This window comes from Oryzias latipes, chromosome 15 (assembly GCF_053564925.1).
Source record: "Oryzias latipes strain Hd-rR chromosome 15, Olatipes_Hd-rR_3.1".
Taxonomy (NCBI): domain Eukaryota; kingdom Metazoa; phylum Chordata; class Actinopteri; order Beloniformes; family Adrianichthyidae; genus Oryzias; species Oryzias latipes.
This window is the reverse complement of record NC_136251.1, coordinates 18,861,342-18,878,727: the sequence shown is the minus strand read 5'-3', so window position 1 is coordinate 18,878,727 and position 17,386 is coordinate 18,861,342. Positions and strand designations below refer to the sequence as shown.

Below are 17,386 nucleotides of genomic sequence, written 5' to 3'. Positions count from 1 at the left end.
GGGAGTGTATGTGTGCTATCAGCATGCTTTACCAGGAGGCTCTGATTGTATGCAGCTGGCTGGATGAAGGGCCCCCAAGATATGTCCCTATTCCTACGGGTTTCCACTTAATCTGGCTACCCCATCCCTGCTCCGTGTCACCGCCATGCCTCTAACAGTCATTTTATTAGCTCCTATTCACTCATATCTTCAGTTCTAAGATCTTCATCTTCTCCCTGCAGTGTTGTACTTATGCACAGACCTGTGAAATAAATCTAAAGCTTTAGACTCCGCTTCCAATGATCAATTCAAAAATAGCCGCACAGAGACTCAGTATTTTGGTGCTAGTGATAGTGCCAATGTTCAAAACATGTATACTTAAGCACGCCGGCACCAGTTAGTCCCAGTATGATAATGAGCCTAATGCACAGTAAGTGGATTGGCTTTGAAGAGCCTGGATTCGTCTTAAGATGTCTGAGCAGACCAGAGTTAGAACTTCTTGGGTTGGGGTCACGATCACAGCCTTATCCTTGTAAACACACACACACACATGAGTCAACTGCATAACAGAAAATACTCCGCTCAGACTTGTTTTTCCCAATCCTGTGTTGGATAAGTTGCTAAAATGGCAGAGATCCCATCCAATCACACGCAACATTTTATAAATCTATATATATATTTTATTTTTTCTTCTTTTTGTTTATCTTCCTACTCTCTGTTTTCTTTGACTAATACCCCTGCTTGATGTTGAAGTTCTGCCTCTTTTACTCAAGTGTCAGCGTCTAATTCCCACAATGATGCTGGCATGTGCAGCTCTTACGGTCACGGCTGTGTCTGGAGATGTCTTGGATCCTTACTGTCAGGAGATCAACCACAGAGTCCTGTCGATGCTAAGTGATACGGCTACACTGGGCTTACTGTATTTGGCCGTCATATAAAGTCATTTGATAGGAATTTTAGACACATTTGAAATGTTATGTTTTCTAGGACAATAATGATCAATCGGATCATTTATTTGCAGTAGCAAGATGCCCTCTGCCTGGTTTATTAATGTATTTAGCTTTTCCTGTGACAGCCAAAGCTTGTTTTCCACTCGACGTGTGTACAGTTGTTGCATGTTTGTTATCCTTCTGTTTGTGAGGTGCTGTGTGTGTGCGTGTGTGTGTGTGTTGGAGCATCACAGAAATTCCTCTTCACTTCTCGTCCCCCTCTGCCCACCTCTGCACACCACCACCCACCACCTCTCCAGCTCCCAGAGTGCCAGCCTCACAGCTCAGTCTCTGCACCATCTGCATATCGGCTCCAGCCTCGGCCAAAGCATTAAATTAAATTCCTGTTTGAGTTGATTAACAAATGGCTGGTGAGCTCACATTGTTATGGAGTTATTTTTTAAAATTCTCATCAAGGCATTTAGAGCTGATGTCTGCTGATGTCGTGAATCAGTGAGGGAATGGAGACCGAAGTTTCTGCAAATTAACTTTCTGTCTAGTTTCTTTCCTGCTGGCGTTGGTTCAGCCTTTTTTACCTGTCGCCTGTTTTGCCGTCTCTCTCGCTCCTTACTTTGCATTTCTCTGTCTGGAAGTGAATTGCTAATCAGGCTGCTAATTGAGTGACAGTTAGCAAGCGCTCTGGCCTAATTGTCCATTCAGAAAGCTTGGAACGGACACGGTCACTGCTGATTCATTTCTGCCTCTGACTGCTAAATCTGCAAGCTGCAACTGCACCATGTGCCAGCAAGATTTACTTTTCTTAGAAATTAATACATGGTTTCGGAGGAATTTAGCTCAGTGTCAATGAATGAAAAGTCCTGACAGACACCGTCTGAGTTCATCCTTTGATCTTCCTTCCTTTGAGTGGGTTTCTCACACACGGATTGTGGGGCTGTTTTAGCTTAAATGCTAGTCTTTTGTTTTGAAATCCTTCCTCTCTGACTTAGAGATGTAATGTGTGAATAATTAATAAAGGAATTCAGTTTAAAGTCAGTAAAGACTTAAAACGTGACTGAAAGGAGGAGGAACTGCAGCCGAAGTTTGTTTTCCACCAGAGCGAACACACTTCAGACAGATTTACTCACTCCTTAGATCATTTAGATCACTCACGTTCGTTCTAGTTATATTTTTGTTGTTGTAACAAGAAACAATAGACTCCTGTTGCCTTAAACACCGCATAAGTCAAGTAGTTACTAATTAGCCTAAAGGGAAAAGTAAATTTGTGCAGAAAACTAAATGAAACTGAAGTGAAGACAGAGAGAGATGGTGTGGGAAGGAGACCGGCTGTTCTGTTTTCTCCAGCAGTCCAACTCAGAGACATGTGGCTCCCCAGACAAGCTGTCCAGAGTGGGAGAGCTCGCTGGACTCATTACAGGCAGGGCCAAGACGGGATAGCTCCACAGAACACCATTGGATCATGTGAAGAGTTGGAACGGCTGAAGCCGAATTGTTCTAGTCGGTGCGTGCATGTACGTGTGCCCGTTTGTTTGGAACTGTGCACGCGGACAACTGTCCATCTCGTCCGTCCGTCTGTGCCACCCCTGGCTGCCCCCTCCCCTGCCCCCCAGCGGACACACAGAAGCAGACCCGCATACTCGACGCCTGAGCCTGGCCAGACGGAGCGCTTAAATGTTTTCACTTGTCCTGGACAGCTGAGGGATGAAGTGGCCAACCACAGGCTTCCATTGGTTGGACACCTCCTCTAGAAAGTGACTCATAGAAATGACTGGACTTGGAACAGCAGACTACTTCTGCTAGCCAGTTTATAATAGTTTTATCGGTGTAACTTTTCCCTCATATTTCTTCCTTTTTGAATGTCTGCTCTATTGCTGTTTGTTTTCTTTTCCAGATGTGAATTTCAGGAAAAAATAGTCACGTTGGAAATACAGAACTACAAAAAAAATGTTTTATTGGTTATTTTTTATGTCATATTTTTGTTATTTCTTTAGTATTTGGTGCAAAATAATCTTAAATTCTTTTTTTAAACTCTGAATTAAATTGAGTCAAATTGATTTATTAAAAAGCTAAATTCATAGGTTAATTGGTTCATCTAAACTGTCCCTAGGTGTGAATGTGAGAGTGCGTGGGGGTGGGATTGTGGACACTACCCTGCGACAGAATAGTGACCTGTCCAGGATGCCCCCTGCCTTCGCTCACAAGTGAGTGGGATAGGCTCCGGCAGCCCCGTGACCCAGAAAGGGAATAAACGGAAGGAGATGAAAGAATGAAAAAGCCAAATTTTCTTATTTATGAGAGATTATTGCACCAATAGTTTTAGCCTTAACAAAGGTGAAAGTTGTGCATGAATAAATAAAAGCAAAGCAGAGTTTCAAGAATGGCCTTTAAAGGAAAGTTGATACATTTTTTTTTGGGATTATCCATATGATTTTTTTCCGGCAATCTATATTTTTTTCACTGTTTTATGTTGCTTTTCTGACATAATTTTTGATTCTTTGTGGGCTTCTTCTGTTTGCCCCCTCTCACAACACCATGTATAAGTAGTAAGGGATCCAAAGAATATGTTTTGTTGTTGAGAGAACAGAGGAAGGAGACGAGGAAGCAGGAGAGTGGGTGGATTTGTGAAAAACAGGGAAAAAATAGATGCAGAGACTGAAGAGGTGAGGTGTGATTGTGTGGTCCTCGCGATGCGCTGGCACCAGCCAACATTTTTACATGTCTGTCTTTGTGTTCCTTTGTCCCTACTTAGTGGTGGGGTTGGAGCAGCCACTGCGCCGCATATGCGCACAGACACCAGCAGCACCTGGAAGTACCAGCAGGGCCTCAGTTGCATGCTTCCTTCAGTGGAGCAGGTGTTTTTCTGTAACGTGTTAACAAGCACGGCCTGCTGTCATTTCTGATTTTCAGTGGATATCAGAAATAGAAAACACACACAAACGCACTTTATGTAGACTTCTGTTTTGTGGATTTAGTTGAAATTAGCGGAGTCGATAGGGAGGTCTTGGTGTGTATGTTATCTAAACGTGTCCCTGTAGTGTGTTCATGCATCTTTGGATCACAGTGGCTCTACATCTTATTCAAGTATGCAAATTGATAAAAAAAAAAACAGGTTATTTAAAAGTTTTTGACAAACACGTACTTTTTTCTAATTTACAAAAAAAATCTGAAAAAAATGTCAACGCGATAACTTTGGGTTTTACTCAAACTTCATCCGTGTGCCCTTTTAATTTTGTGTTTGTCTGCACTTTGCTACCCCCGTTTTCAATCCCACTCCGCTCTTGTGTGAAACGACACACATGTGCACTTTAATCCAAAAGTAAATCCAAGCTGTTATCTGGCCCTGCGGTGTGGAAATGTTTGAGTCATGTAATCCTATTGCTTCTCATTTAATAAAGCTGCGGACTCTCCTTAGTGTCAGTCTGTGTCAGGCAGTTGGGCAGCAGATGTTAATTTCTGTCGCTGATGTCTAAGAAGAGTAATTCTCTGTAATCTTATCTGGTATAAAGTCACCTCACCCCAAACCTCCTCCCCGCGTCCTCTTGGCGTTGACCAGAGGTTTGTGTGCATCCGAATGCCTCTGTGTGTGTGAGTATTTGGTGGACGGGTCATCACCTCAACACCTGCCCATGTATCAGACAGATGATGTTCCTGGCATGGACGCTTTCAGTGTTTTGCTGGTAAACATGTTTTTGCCGTTTTTTACATGATAATCCGATCTGAATCTGGCAAGCGCTGCGTACGCTGCAGAGGGGGCTGTGTAGATGCTCGTAGTGTGTGTGTGCGTGTGTGACATGTCCTTTGAACAGATGACAGATGAGCAGCTCTTAACTGTTGAGGGAAAAAATCTCAGTATTTACATCAATCATCGTTATTATTGCAGTTAATACCACTTTCTATACGTCGGATTGATTACGATAATTGACATAATCTCTGCGATGAATTGACTTGTTTGTGCCAAATGTCTGTTGGAACATGTTCCACTGAAATTTCCCTCCATTTTTTTTTGTGGTCTGGTCTTTACAGGTGAATACATAAAGAACTGGCGACCTCGTTACTTCTTGCTGAAGACAGACGGCTCTTTCATCGGCTATAAGGAGAAGCCTCAGGATGCAGACCTGCCCTACCCACTAAATAACTTCTCTGTAGCAAGTAGGTCACAGTTGCTGCCAAACATTTGTTGCTTTCACTACTTTTTTTTTAAATCTCTCACTGAACTTGCTTGATTGATGTTTTTAAATCTTAAACACTATAACTTAATGATAAAAAAAATAATGTTTACCCATTCTACCACACTGGATAATCACCTGCCTTTGCTAAATTCAAAGTGTTTCCACACATTGGACTGAAATGATGGACTCAAGATATTTTGCTGTCGCTGTGTGTGTTGTCCGCTGTGATACACTTTGTTGGTTTACGTTACAGTAAAAACATACTAGAAATATCCGATGTACAGTATTGCACATTGAAGCAATTTTTTTAATAGTATAGGTTCCAACTTCATGCAAGTCTATCTGGTTGGATTGTGGGAATATAAATTGATTATTCGCTACATCCCTAATTTTAAAGCATCTATTCTCAATCCTTATCATGTTCTTTGCTTGTTCATTCTTCCTGGTTTGTAAATCATTGCAAATGTTCACATCCTGATCAGCTGACATGTTCAAACCAAACAGGATGTTAGATTAAAAAAAAGCCAGTTCTGCTCGCTGTCACATTAGATTGAACTTAATGAAGTAGATTTACTCTCTTAAAGACTTAGCAGCATCTGTAGAGTGCTGTGTGAGTTTCCTGCAGGTCAGCACACAGAGAGCCGGTTATTCGGTAGGACAACCAGAGGAGAGAGCTGAACAAGGGAAGCAGGGCGAGTGCCAAACCCAAAAACATGATAAATGGTGGAACGCAGGGTGATACGCAGAGCAAAATGATAAAAAATGGTTTACGATAGGATGGAGGAGGAGAAAGAACAATAGAAGTTGGGAGGGGAGGACAAGTGTGGTGAATGAGGGATGGGAGTTGATCAGAGGGGCAGAGGAGAGAAAACTGGAGACATGAGGAGGAGAGGAGGAGACAGAGAGATGATGAGGGTGGTCAAACAGACGAAGCAACTGGAGATGAATGAAGTGTACTGGAAAGGAAAGGGAGCAGGAAGGAGGAGAAGAGACAAACATCATCAGGGCTGAACAGACAGGGAGGAGGAGACCAAGACAGGCTTGGAGAAGGAGGAAAAAGTGAGCAGGAAAAGAGTTTCTGAGGAGGACAAGCCAGGCCATACATCCAGCCCCGGCTGCTTGGCACGGCGCTGGCACTGCCACATCTGTTGCCCAAAGCTGGGAGGCCAGGTGGTGCATGTGTTGGGGGATGTGCGTGTCCGTGTTTGTTTATCTGCGTGTGTGTGTGTGTGTGTGTTTGTGTGTGTGAACAACAGAAGTGGTCAGATGGAACAGAGACGGTACAGGCATGTTCCCTGCAGAGGGACTCATACATACAAGCCTGACACAGACTCACACTCTCACACACCAGCTAAACTGCTACACAGATCTCACAACTGCCACACAATCAGTAACATTTAAACCTCACTTGTTTGTGTGGCTGGTTTTGTTCAAATGTGGGCGTTGGTGTTTTTATTTTTGGCAGCAACATTGTATGACCTTGTTCTCTGCCAGCACAGCAGGCAGCGTTCAGGAGTCAGGTAGGAGCTTTTCCGTGAGTGTGGACAGTTTACATAGAAGCACCAAGTTTTATCACTGCCCTCCTTTTTAAATGTAGGCTGAGCCATCGTCTTCTGGACCGTTCTGTGCTAGGAAATCTGCAGGATAAAAGGGGGAGGAAAGGACAGATGAGAGCAGTGAGTGACAGGAGACAAAACTGGGAAACTCAAGGTCGCATCCAGAGAACATGCAGTGTAGATGCGAGGACAGGAGGATACATCACAGGCCTTTTTTTTTTTTTTTTCGCATCGGGTTCTCGTCCTCCGTAACTGCACAGACTGCTGAGGGACAATGAAGATGCATTCTTTCCGACAGTGAGCTCACAGTCCCATCTGGCTATGTGTGCCTACTTTTCTGTGTTTGTGTACTGTATTATGCATTTGTGTAATAATGGCCTACTGTGCTGCCTGATTTCATAGTAATGTGTCTCTTCGGATAGCTGCCAGATGCGTGTACGCTGCAACACATCCACAAGCACAAGAGAGCATCTCTGTTTTTCTCTTTTTTTGGGGATTAAGGTTTATTAAAGTTAGGGGTATTTTCAAAATAAAACTCTACATACTATTTTTAATTGCAAATTATAAATTCAGTAAATGGAATTATATTAACAGAAATGTGAAAGCATTTATTTTTTTTCTTGAAGCAATGTCTAAGTCAGGCCATTTTAGATGGAACTACAAGAAAAAATAACTTAGGGAAGTTAGATATTATTTGTGTTATTAGATAGGTGTTACATTTTTTTTTACACAGTTATGACAGGGGCTGTACTGAGCAATATGCAGCTTCATAGCAAAAACAGGAATAACTGATAGAAATGATTGTTTTAGTTGCTAATTGTTTACATGAAGAACTGTTGTCAACAACTTATAGTATTAAGTAAAATAAGTGTGTCCTAATTTAGGGTCAAATTAAAGTACCTGACAGATTCCAAATACACAGTTCTTTGATTATAGTCAGTTATATTTACTTTGATTTATTTGCTCTGTACATAGGCTCATAGGAAGTATGTGTTGAGAGAAACTGTTTTTTTAAGCAAAGCTTTATTTGTTATCTGGGGTTTTATCTGTGTTGTTAAAGACGCCTCATCCTCTCTGTTTCAGAATGTCAGCTGATGAAGACAGAGAGGCCAAAGCCCAACACCTTCATCATCCGCTGCCTCCAGTGGACGACGGTCATCGAGAGGACTTTCCATGTGGACTCACCTGATGAAAGGTCAGTTCCTGTGAAGACTTAGTGGGTAGGAGATTTAGTGCCATCTAGTGACAAATTTGAACTGACTGAATAGACTTATTTAGTGTTCACCTCTTAGCATAGAGCATAAAAATGATAAAGGTCTTTCCTGTACTTCTACACTATTTTAATAACATCACTTAACTTAATCAACGAATTTAGCTGCACAGAAATATGCAAATAAAAACAGAATATCAGTGATGACAACTTTCCATCTGAAAACTATTAAATTGATCTTTTTTCTAATTTGAATTTTTTCAGCATCTGTAACATGTGAGATATTAATCTTTTTATTAATTAGTGGCAAAGTGACAAAACGTATCTCAAATTGTGTCATTACGTTTTCCAAAGAGGAGGTTTGCACATGTAGGGGTGGAGGACACAAGTAGTGTGAGTGAAAAGGATGCAAATGTTAGGTGGAGGCAGGTAATGACCTCCTAAAGGAAGCAGCCAAAGAGCAAATATTAAAAACGCCTGCAAACCATGTATATGACATTTTAGCATGTGAACTATAGTGATTGAACTTTAAAGATTATTCATCAAAGCTTAATAAACATGGCACAAATTTTAAACTCACACGTTAAATGAGGTCACACCATGGAAATGCCTGATCTCAGAAGCTAAGGAGGGTCAGACCTGCTTGGTCCGTAGATGAGAGACCGTCTTAGACTATGAGGTGCTTTAAGTTACTGCAACCACATGATGAAGACACTAGGATTAGTGATGAAACATTTCAAGAAAGGAGACTTCAAAAGTCCAGATGAGGAGAGACTTCAACTGTCAAATTAAAGCCAAATATCATGGATGGATCTAGGGTTCTTTTGTTGTGACGAGCCAATAAGGGGAAACTTTTGGTAATATTTTGGAAATCTGGAAAGTTTCCACCTTGTTCTAGAAAAAAATGCATTTTACATTTGTAATTTTTTTAGACAACATGTTGCTGAAAATTATTGTCTCCTTTAAATGTGAGCACAACTGCTCATTTCTTGGAATGTGCTTTTCCGACGTTTTTCTGTTGTAGGAAATTGGATGAATAAATTCCTTTTCATTTGGTTACCAACAAAATTTCAACTTAATTAATACATTTGAAGCCATACATGGATCTTTTTCAGTTGTTGCTTTTGTTCTTTGACTTTAAGTACCGGTAACCGTCTTATGTTTTTATTTTATGAATAACGCTCTAAAAAAAAAAGTTTGATTCAGAAAAAATAAACCAATTGTTGATGGGAGAGATGGCTTAAAACATCAGTTTGATACAAACCTGATCATCATCATACAAAAACACAAACCTGTATAATACACAGCTTTTTTTCCCCCTCTTTTTTCACTAAAAATCAGATTGTTCAAAATATGCAAACATTGTTAGCATGTGCAAGTATAAAACAACACAGTGTTTTTTTAAAGAAGTTTTATATTTGGATAATTTAAATCAAATCATCCTCTAGCAACATTTTTTTTAAAAATGACCTTGACCTAATTGGATTTAAAAATATATCATAAGAATGTAAAATGTAAAAAATAAAAAGTGACCAATAACAAGATTTGGATACGTAATGATGTTGTTTTTTTTGTGAGAAAATGAAAAGAAGACCTTTGAAGTAGCTTTGGTCTAAATTCTCCAGCTGCTCAGTTCCTTCCTGAGGAGCTGTGGTGTTTATCTCCAGAAAATGAATAGCTTTGCCCAGAAGACCACAGATGCTTCTGTGCATCCTTTGAGGTTGTATGTTTTTGTGTGTGTGTGCTTGTGTGTTGCAGCTGTTTGTCTAACTAACTTTTATCAGTTGTGAAGTATTTTTTTTAATCAGTTTTGCCTTTGGAACAGAGATTGTAATATTTTTACTAATATTTCAGATGAAAAAAGAATACATTATTCTGACAGTGCACTCCAGGTGTGTGGTTTTAGTTTTGTTGTATGAAAGTGTTTCCACAGGTTCGTGCATAGCTTAAGATACTAAAGTGTAAAAGGCGCATGCGAGCAACAACTGGCTAGTTTAGTTCCTGTGCGAGTGTGTGTTACTGTATCTGCTGTTACTGTACCAGCGCTGGCAGGTGTCCAGCTACCACAGCCCCAGCCGTGTGCAGAGAGGGTGGCACACACTGGCACGGCGCCCAACTGTAGGCAGGCCCATTATCTCTCATTAGCCCAAAAAAAAAGGGGGGGGGGGGGGCAAGGAAAAAAACTCATTATACAAAACACACTTTAACCGAGAGAGTATTTATCTGCTGCCTGACCTTGAGAGAGTTTCCATTGCTTTTCACTCAACGGCAGACACCATGGGTGCCACAAATGACATCCTTTCCCTTTGCAGATGGAGAGTAACTTGAGTTTGCCCTTGTTTTTGGAGTGTGTAGGTTACACTTAGAAGTCTTTGCAGCACAAAGCCATTCAGATCTTACAACACATTTTCTGTTTAGGTTCACATGAATATTCCTCCAGATCCTTCAAGGAAACATATGGGCATTTATCTCCAAACACAGAACTCATCTTTTAGGAGTTAAACAGGTTTCGTAAATATGATCTCTTCAAGAGTCACTGTGCATTTTAAATGTCATTTCATGTTTTTACAATTTCCATTTTAAAAAGGAATTTCTGCATATTCCACTGCTCCAACAGAACAGTTTTACTCATTATTGTTAAGTACAGTCAATGTTCTTGTGTTCGCCAATGCATGATGATGAACACACGCCCACACACGGTCAAACTCACACACTTTCAACAGATGTTCAACAGCACCGCTAATGGAAAGTCAATGAGAAGGAACAGTGTTTGCAAACAGCATTGCATTGTTCCCTCTGATGCATGGGTGTGTGTCTTTAGCGCGCTCAGGCTGAGGCGGGCGTGTATTAGTTCTGCTTTATGATCATTGCTCATTTCGTGGTTTCTATGGTCGACTCTTTGTTCAGCAAAAAGGTGTTTTATGTTTATTGAAAACACTTGAAAAACCTGATTGTATGAGCGCGACATCCACTCTAATTTATTACTACTATACATTATTTTATAAGTAAATGTCTGCCATACATATAAAAAAGTTTGAATTTTTAATGAATTTAAATATAAAAATTTAGAACTTAAGCTGAAGACTGATGAAAACATGAGTTAGCAAATTACGTGGAAAAAGCATATTAGCAGCCAAACTTTTCCCACCATATATAAATCTTATATTGGTACTGAGAGTATTGCATGGATTGCTATAGGGCTGACTGTTGTTGCTCTTCTTGACTTTCAAACGCAGGGATGAGTGGACAGAAGCCATCCAGATGGTGGCAGACAAGTTGCAGAGACAAGAGGAGGAAAGGATCCAGTGCAGCCCCACATCCAACATCGACAACATGGTTGAAGAAGAAATGGACATCTCCACGACTCACCACAAACGCAAGGCAAGGCGGACACTCCTTACCATGAAACTACGGGAACTGACTGATTCATAAACTGTCCAAAAACAGTTCTAATACATCCTTTTCATTTGCAAAAATGACCATTTCTGCTTGTTTTCTTCCCAACAGACAATGAGTGACTTTGACTACTTGAAGCTGCTGGGAAAGGGAACATTTGGAAAAGTGATTCTAGTGCGAGAAAAGGCCAGCGGAAAATATTATGCAATGAAAATCCTTAAAAAAGAAGTCATCATAGCCAAGGTTTGCCTGCTTTTAGAACTACAAACTATATAAAAACCTAATCAGCAAAAAAAAAAGGGGTAAACACTCCTCTTTCATCCTTTTTTCTTCCTTTCTGTAAATACAGGATGAAGTGGCTCACACACTGACAGAGAGCAGAGTACTAAAAAACACCAGGCACCCTTTTCTAACGGTGAGAACCTCATTAACCCCAAAACACAAGACGTTTCCAGTGGTGCATATGAGAGCAGCCTGACATCTGTGTGTGTGTGTGTTCACCATTTACACACATGCACACACAAACAGTCAGTGAGACAGCATATTGGGTAATTAGGTGCTGCATAGCGACTAGTTATATTTTAATGAGCACATCTGTTGACTTTGATGCACATAAATATAAATAAACAGACATTATCTGCTGCACATTTTCATCCTATTGCCTGGAAACAGACACATGTACACATGTATTCACACACCGATGGGGCAACAATTTTTTATTTTTTTTTTTTTTTTACATCTGGGGCTGCCCCTGCTGCACCTGCAGCCACAAAGAGAGTTTCATTAACTGTTCCCAAAAGAAAACACGTTTTTTTCACGGATATACCTGCTTTTAATCAGTGATACAGACTTTAATGTTCTCAAGTCAAGAAAGAGTTTGCTTACGGTAATTCTGTGGGGTTGTCATCCAGAACGAATTCAACTTCGGCACATAATTATTTTGCTTTGCCGTCACAGTTCATGGAAAAAGAGATAAAGCAGCAGAAAGTAAAAATTAAAATAGGACTATTTATTGCTTTTCCTAGCTATTTTCCTGAATCCCAGCTAAGCTCTGGAATGTGAAGTGAAACCTGTAAAAGCAGTAAATGTAACATGAAACGCCGTCTTGTCAGTTATATGACTTGAATGTGTTTGAATTTGGTTTCAGTCTCTGAAGTATTCGTTCCAGACGAAGGACCGCCTCTGCTTTGTCATGGAGTATGTGAATGGGGGGGAGGTAAGACACGACGCCGCCTTAACTGTGCCTTATGTGGTTTCATCCATGTGTGACGGCTGTAAACATCCAGTAAAGCCACAGCTCAGCATTAGTAAATGACTGTTTTTAGAGCACCAGTTATGCTTCCCTCAAACCCCACTGTTTTTTTAGAAATAAATTGGCTCCAACTGCACAGTTTAGCTGTTTATTTTTAAATGTGTGTTCTCTTAGTTTTATAAATGATTGACACCCTCTATTGTGAGTTACTGCACATTTACAAGAATTTTAAAATAGAGTTTTAAAGATTTTGAAACCTGACCAAAAGGTAAGGATGGTGGCCTTTTGGTAGTGTTCATCTTTAGACTGAGGGATCGTCTGTTCGTGTCCAGGATCGAGTGACGCCAAGACTCAAAGAATGGGACCCAACCATTGACGGTCTATAAAAACTGTGACGATAGAAAATGACTTACTTCTGGCTCCAACAAAATAAGTTCATTTAAGTCATCACCATTATTTTCATGATACGGACGCCGCCAAGTTGGAACCAGAAATTGTCAGTGAGCAGTGATTGGTCCGAATTGATCGGAGTCGACATTTCTAAGAAAGCCATTCTTGCCAATCAGAAGTTAGCTTGTAGGAGGGCCATATCCAGTTCACTTTAAAGCGGGCTCAGGAGAATCTGTCAAATGTTTTGATGGTCAGACAACTTGAATAGCTTGCAATACAAAAAGAAATGTAGGAAAAACATTAGGATTAGAAAGAAAAAAGTTATCAGCGTAGGAATGGTTATTCTGACTAATATAATAACTGAGTAAAAGCTGTTTATTTCTCTATAGAAGTCTATAGGAATTTGGCTTTTTGGGACTACCAGGTACTTCTTGTTTGCAACGCGATAGGGGAGGGGTCACTTAGTCCAGTTCTTGTAAACAATCTAACGACCCAACACCTTACCTGGGTTGGAATTTGGGGAGTTAAAGCACCAAAACTGTTTCTGGGTGTGGTTGTGACTGCAGCTCTCGGCTCCTCCAGGTGGATCGTCAAATACAGAGCAAATGTGTGAATGACAGTAGTGGGTCCTTAACTTAATTTAATGTAGAAATGAAATATTGAATGATATCTAGTTCCTCATCGTGTGTGTATCTGCAAAGATGGTGCAAACACTTAAGAAGTGGGTGAAGTTTGATTTGTTGGATTACTCTCTCACACCTAATTTGTCAACCAACTGGCCTCGCCTGCCTTTCAATCTCTCCGTTCCATTCATCTCCTGCTTCTTTCTATTTATGAATACACCTATGGGCAGATTCAGCCAGAACGACAGTCAGACACTAAATGAGTTTGGATTCCCCCACTTTTCCATTTCTCTGATTTTTAATGGGACCGTTTTTACAATCTTGGTTCATTCCCTCAGTGTAACCGTCACCTGCTCCCCTCCCAGTTAGTTAGGCAGTTTAGCCGGCGCCAAACCTGAGCAAATGCACGCCGAGACAACACCGACAAACACACGCATAGAAAAACACACAGAAGTTCTTTTTTTTTTTTTTTTTACCTCAACGGACAAATTGTGACCACATATACCTCACAAACACACACAGAACTCATTACAAACCTGCCACAGTCACACCTGCCAGTGCACTGATGAAGGCCCACCTGTCATGCCTCCACTCTCACCACACACACACACACACGGTTTTTTAGCAAGGTGGTCTGTGAGCATCACTCCAGTGGCCATATGCAAACCTCCCTGAACAATTAATGGGAAGACGTGTGCCCCTTGGCCTCATGGGTAATTTGTGAGACCTGACTGGAGCAGCACAGCAGGCTGGAGTCATTTTAGTGCCACATGTGTAGCTGTGCGACAATGACAACTTGACAACTGTCAGCAAGGGAGGAGGTAAGAGAGAGACGGGGTGAGAGACTAAACAGAGAGATATGGCTTAAGTCATTTTTGTGTGTGTGTGTGGGGGGGGGGGGGGGGGGTTGTGTACTTTTAAATACGGGAATGAACGCATTGCCAAAACCGAAGAGGTAAACGTGAAATGTCGTAAATGAGGATGGGGGCACGGGAAGCAAGGCCAGTCCCTGCACTAATGAGCGCCACGCTGGAGGCAGTTGTGTGAGGGTGGTGTTGGCGGCACCACTCGGCCCGTCTTTTAACTAGACTGGTGGATTGCTTGAACCCCTTCGTTTGGCCCCCGTCACAGAGCACCCCGCCTGCGCCGTGCCAGCACAGCCCAGAGTGTAATGCAGAAGAAGCATTTGTGCTGATGGGGGGGGGGGGGGGGGGGGTGCTGCTAGATGAGGCAGCAGCTGCCGGGTGCCTCCACTCACCCTCCTGTGAGATGCCACCCCCTCCTCACCAGCACACACACAAACACACACAGGCACTATCTATCATCTCAATATGGTGCGGGCAGCCAGTTTGTGTTGTGCTAATTTCCTCCAATAAATCAGTAATTATTGCTGTGCTGTCCCTGCTACCCCCCCCCCCTCCTGTTCTCCTCCACCCTCGCTGATTTTCTCCCTCTCTCACCCACTTTCCCTCCTATGCCCCCCCCCCTGCTCTTTTCCTGCAGCTGTTTTTTCATTTGTCTCGAGAGCGAGTGTTCTCCGAAGACCGCACACGCTTCTACGGCGCCGAGATCGTCTCAGCCCTCAACTACCTGCATTCAGCCAAGATCGTGTACCGGGACCTAAAGGTAAACAGACCTGCTGAAAGGGGGCGAGGCTGGGAGGCATGGATGAAAGTGATCAGATACACCCCCCCACACACACACACCTCCGCTGATCTGTTGTGTTTTCACACATATTTATTAAGTCTTTTTCAACCTGGCTGAGTCAAGAGGCTCAGGATTCGCTGTAATTAAAAAGAGACGAAGATGAGCTCAAACAGACGTGAAGACGAGGAGAACTGCAGGAGGAGGTGGAGGGGGTGGGGGGCTGATGCCACAGAGGTAGAGAGGTAGATGCCTGGCAGCTTTGGCCTCATCCGAGCACACAGCAGCCAAGAAAGCAGGAGAAAAAAAGCAGCGGGAGTATAAAAACCACTTCAACCATTAATATTAAAAGGTTGAGTGGCTCCACCACATGCCTGAAGTTGACTTCCCTCCTCAGTTTCTGTGTGTATGCCACCACTCTGGAAGGCTGTGTTTCTCTGTCTTCAGAGGAAAACTTCAGCTCTACAGTCCACAAAGTGTGTGGATCAGTTAACATGTGTACAGTACAGTGATCCCTCGTTATATTGCAATTCTTCTTTCGCGGTCCACGGTTTCGCGGATTTTGTTCATTGTTTTTTTCATTGTTATTACAGCGTACTGATTGGCTGTTGACCTTGTCAATAAATCATGTGCTTTGTTTCCTGTACAAAATGCGTTCAGCTACCAAATCTGATCGATCCGGATCAGATCTTTGTTTTCATTCTATAAAACTGGACTAGATCAAAGTGACAAAAAAAGAAGTCAAAAGTGTGAAAATGTTCACATTTGCCTTAGAAAAGTGTATCAGGTGTGAAGTGAGGGGTTTTGCAGCCTCAAAACATCTGTAATCCAAATTCAAAGATTTCACCTATCAGTTTATTTTCTAGCATAACCTCCACGATAAACGAGAGAACACTGTACAGTAGTATTTTTTTTGTTTGGGGGGGGGTTACACAAGTTCTTTTTATTCCCTTCCAGTTGGAAAACTTGATGCTGGATAAAGACGGCCATATCAAAATCACTGATTTTGGACTCTGCAAGGAAGGCATCACCGACGCTGCTACCATGAAGACGTTCTGTGGCACACCAGAGTACCTCGCACCAGAGGTAGCGTTTGTCTCTGTGTTTTTGTTCATTAAAAAATTGAAACTATTCTGGTATTAAATAAATTCATTTGTACTCCTCTTCTCTTGATCTGCTTAAACACATTCTGTGACAGTCATATTTGAACTGTTTTTACATCTTCCTCTATTATCTTCTCTTTTTGCACAGCTAGATGAAACACATAAAAAAACAATTTAAATTTTTAAAAACTTTTTTTTTTTTTTTTTTAGTGTTTATCGAATGCTACTAGTTGAACTCAGCACAATATTGTTCCAATATTGTTCACTCACTATAGCTTACAGACCCACTCCAATGAAAAGTATGTTTTTAACATCTTCTTGTGACATTTTTTGATGGAGGACATATATAAAGTAATCTAAGATTAAAATTGCATTTCTGAGTTTTTCTTTATTAAAATCATTGTGATTTAGGAGCAAATGCAAAAATGTCAATAGAATAAGATCCTACTTGTTACGTAGAAAATATACAGGGCGGTCCACAAGCTCCCTGCTCCGCTCCATTCTGATGAATCCACTTGTAGACATAAAGATCAATGTACATCCTTGTTTTCCTCGTCTGAGCTGGAATCTGGCTCCAAAAACTGTACGGCGGGATAGCTCCAACATTGCTCTGCATTTTTTGTTGCACCGGTACTGTCAGGTTGGGGTTGTGCGGGGCTGTAAGCTAGCGGGAGGGCATGCAAACAGTAGCTCTCAGTAGCAGGTGATGGAAGGGGGCCAATGGTCCCGCCCACAACTCAGAGGTGAATTTCTAATGAACTACTGCCGCTCTGCAGAAACTATGTCCTAGAAAATGACAGGCTTTTTGATTTCGCCTAAAATCAGCATATTCATATTTAAAAGACAATTGGGAATGCATCAAAAGATGATCGGAGTGGGTCTTTAACTGTTTTATCAACATTTCAAATAAAAGTAAATGTGCTGGTGTAGAAGTATCTTCATGAATCAAATTTTTCGCCAGGGGTTGAGTGGTACGTTCTGTAAGGCGAGCAGATTGATTGGAGCCTAAAAGCATCTGTGACATCCACAGGCGGCCCGTCCATTAGACAGCGCTCCTGGGACGGTCTCTGTGAACTGTGGGGCTCATGTCGCCTGCTGCACAGTCCTTGTTTATCTA

General features: G+C 41.6%; 1 protein-coding gene across 1 annotated transcript in view; it reads left to right on the top strand.

The window, feature by feature from the left end:
* Positions 1-17,386, top strand: part of akt3a (AKT serine/threonine kinase 3a) — a 45,786-nt gene that overhangs the window by 19,645 nt on the left and 8,755 nt on the right. Inside the window, exons 3-10 of the mRNA XM_023963792.2 lie at positions 4,950-5,075; positions 7,735-7,846; positions 11,098-11,242; positions 11,369-11,500; positions 11,607-11,672; positions 12,405-12,473; positions 15,026-15,148; positions 16,124-16,252. Coding sequence (XP_023819560.1) covers positions 4,950-5,075; positions 7,735-7,846; positions 11,098-11,242; positions 11,369-11,500; positions 11,607-11,672; positions 12,405-12,473; positions 15,026-15,148; positions 16,124-16,252 — 902 coding nt within the window. The remainder of the gene's footprint in view (positions 1-4,949; positions 5,076-7,734; positions 7,847-11,097; positions 11,243-11,368; positions 11,501-11,606; positions 11,673-12,404; positions 12,474-15,025; positions 15,149-16,123; positions 16,253-17,386) is intronic.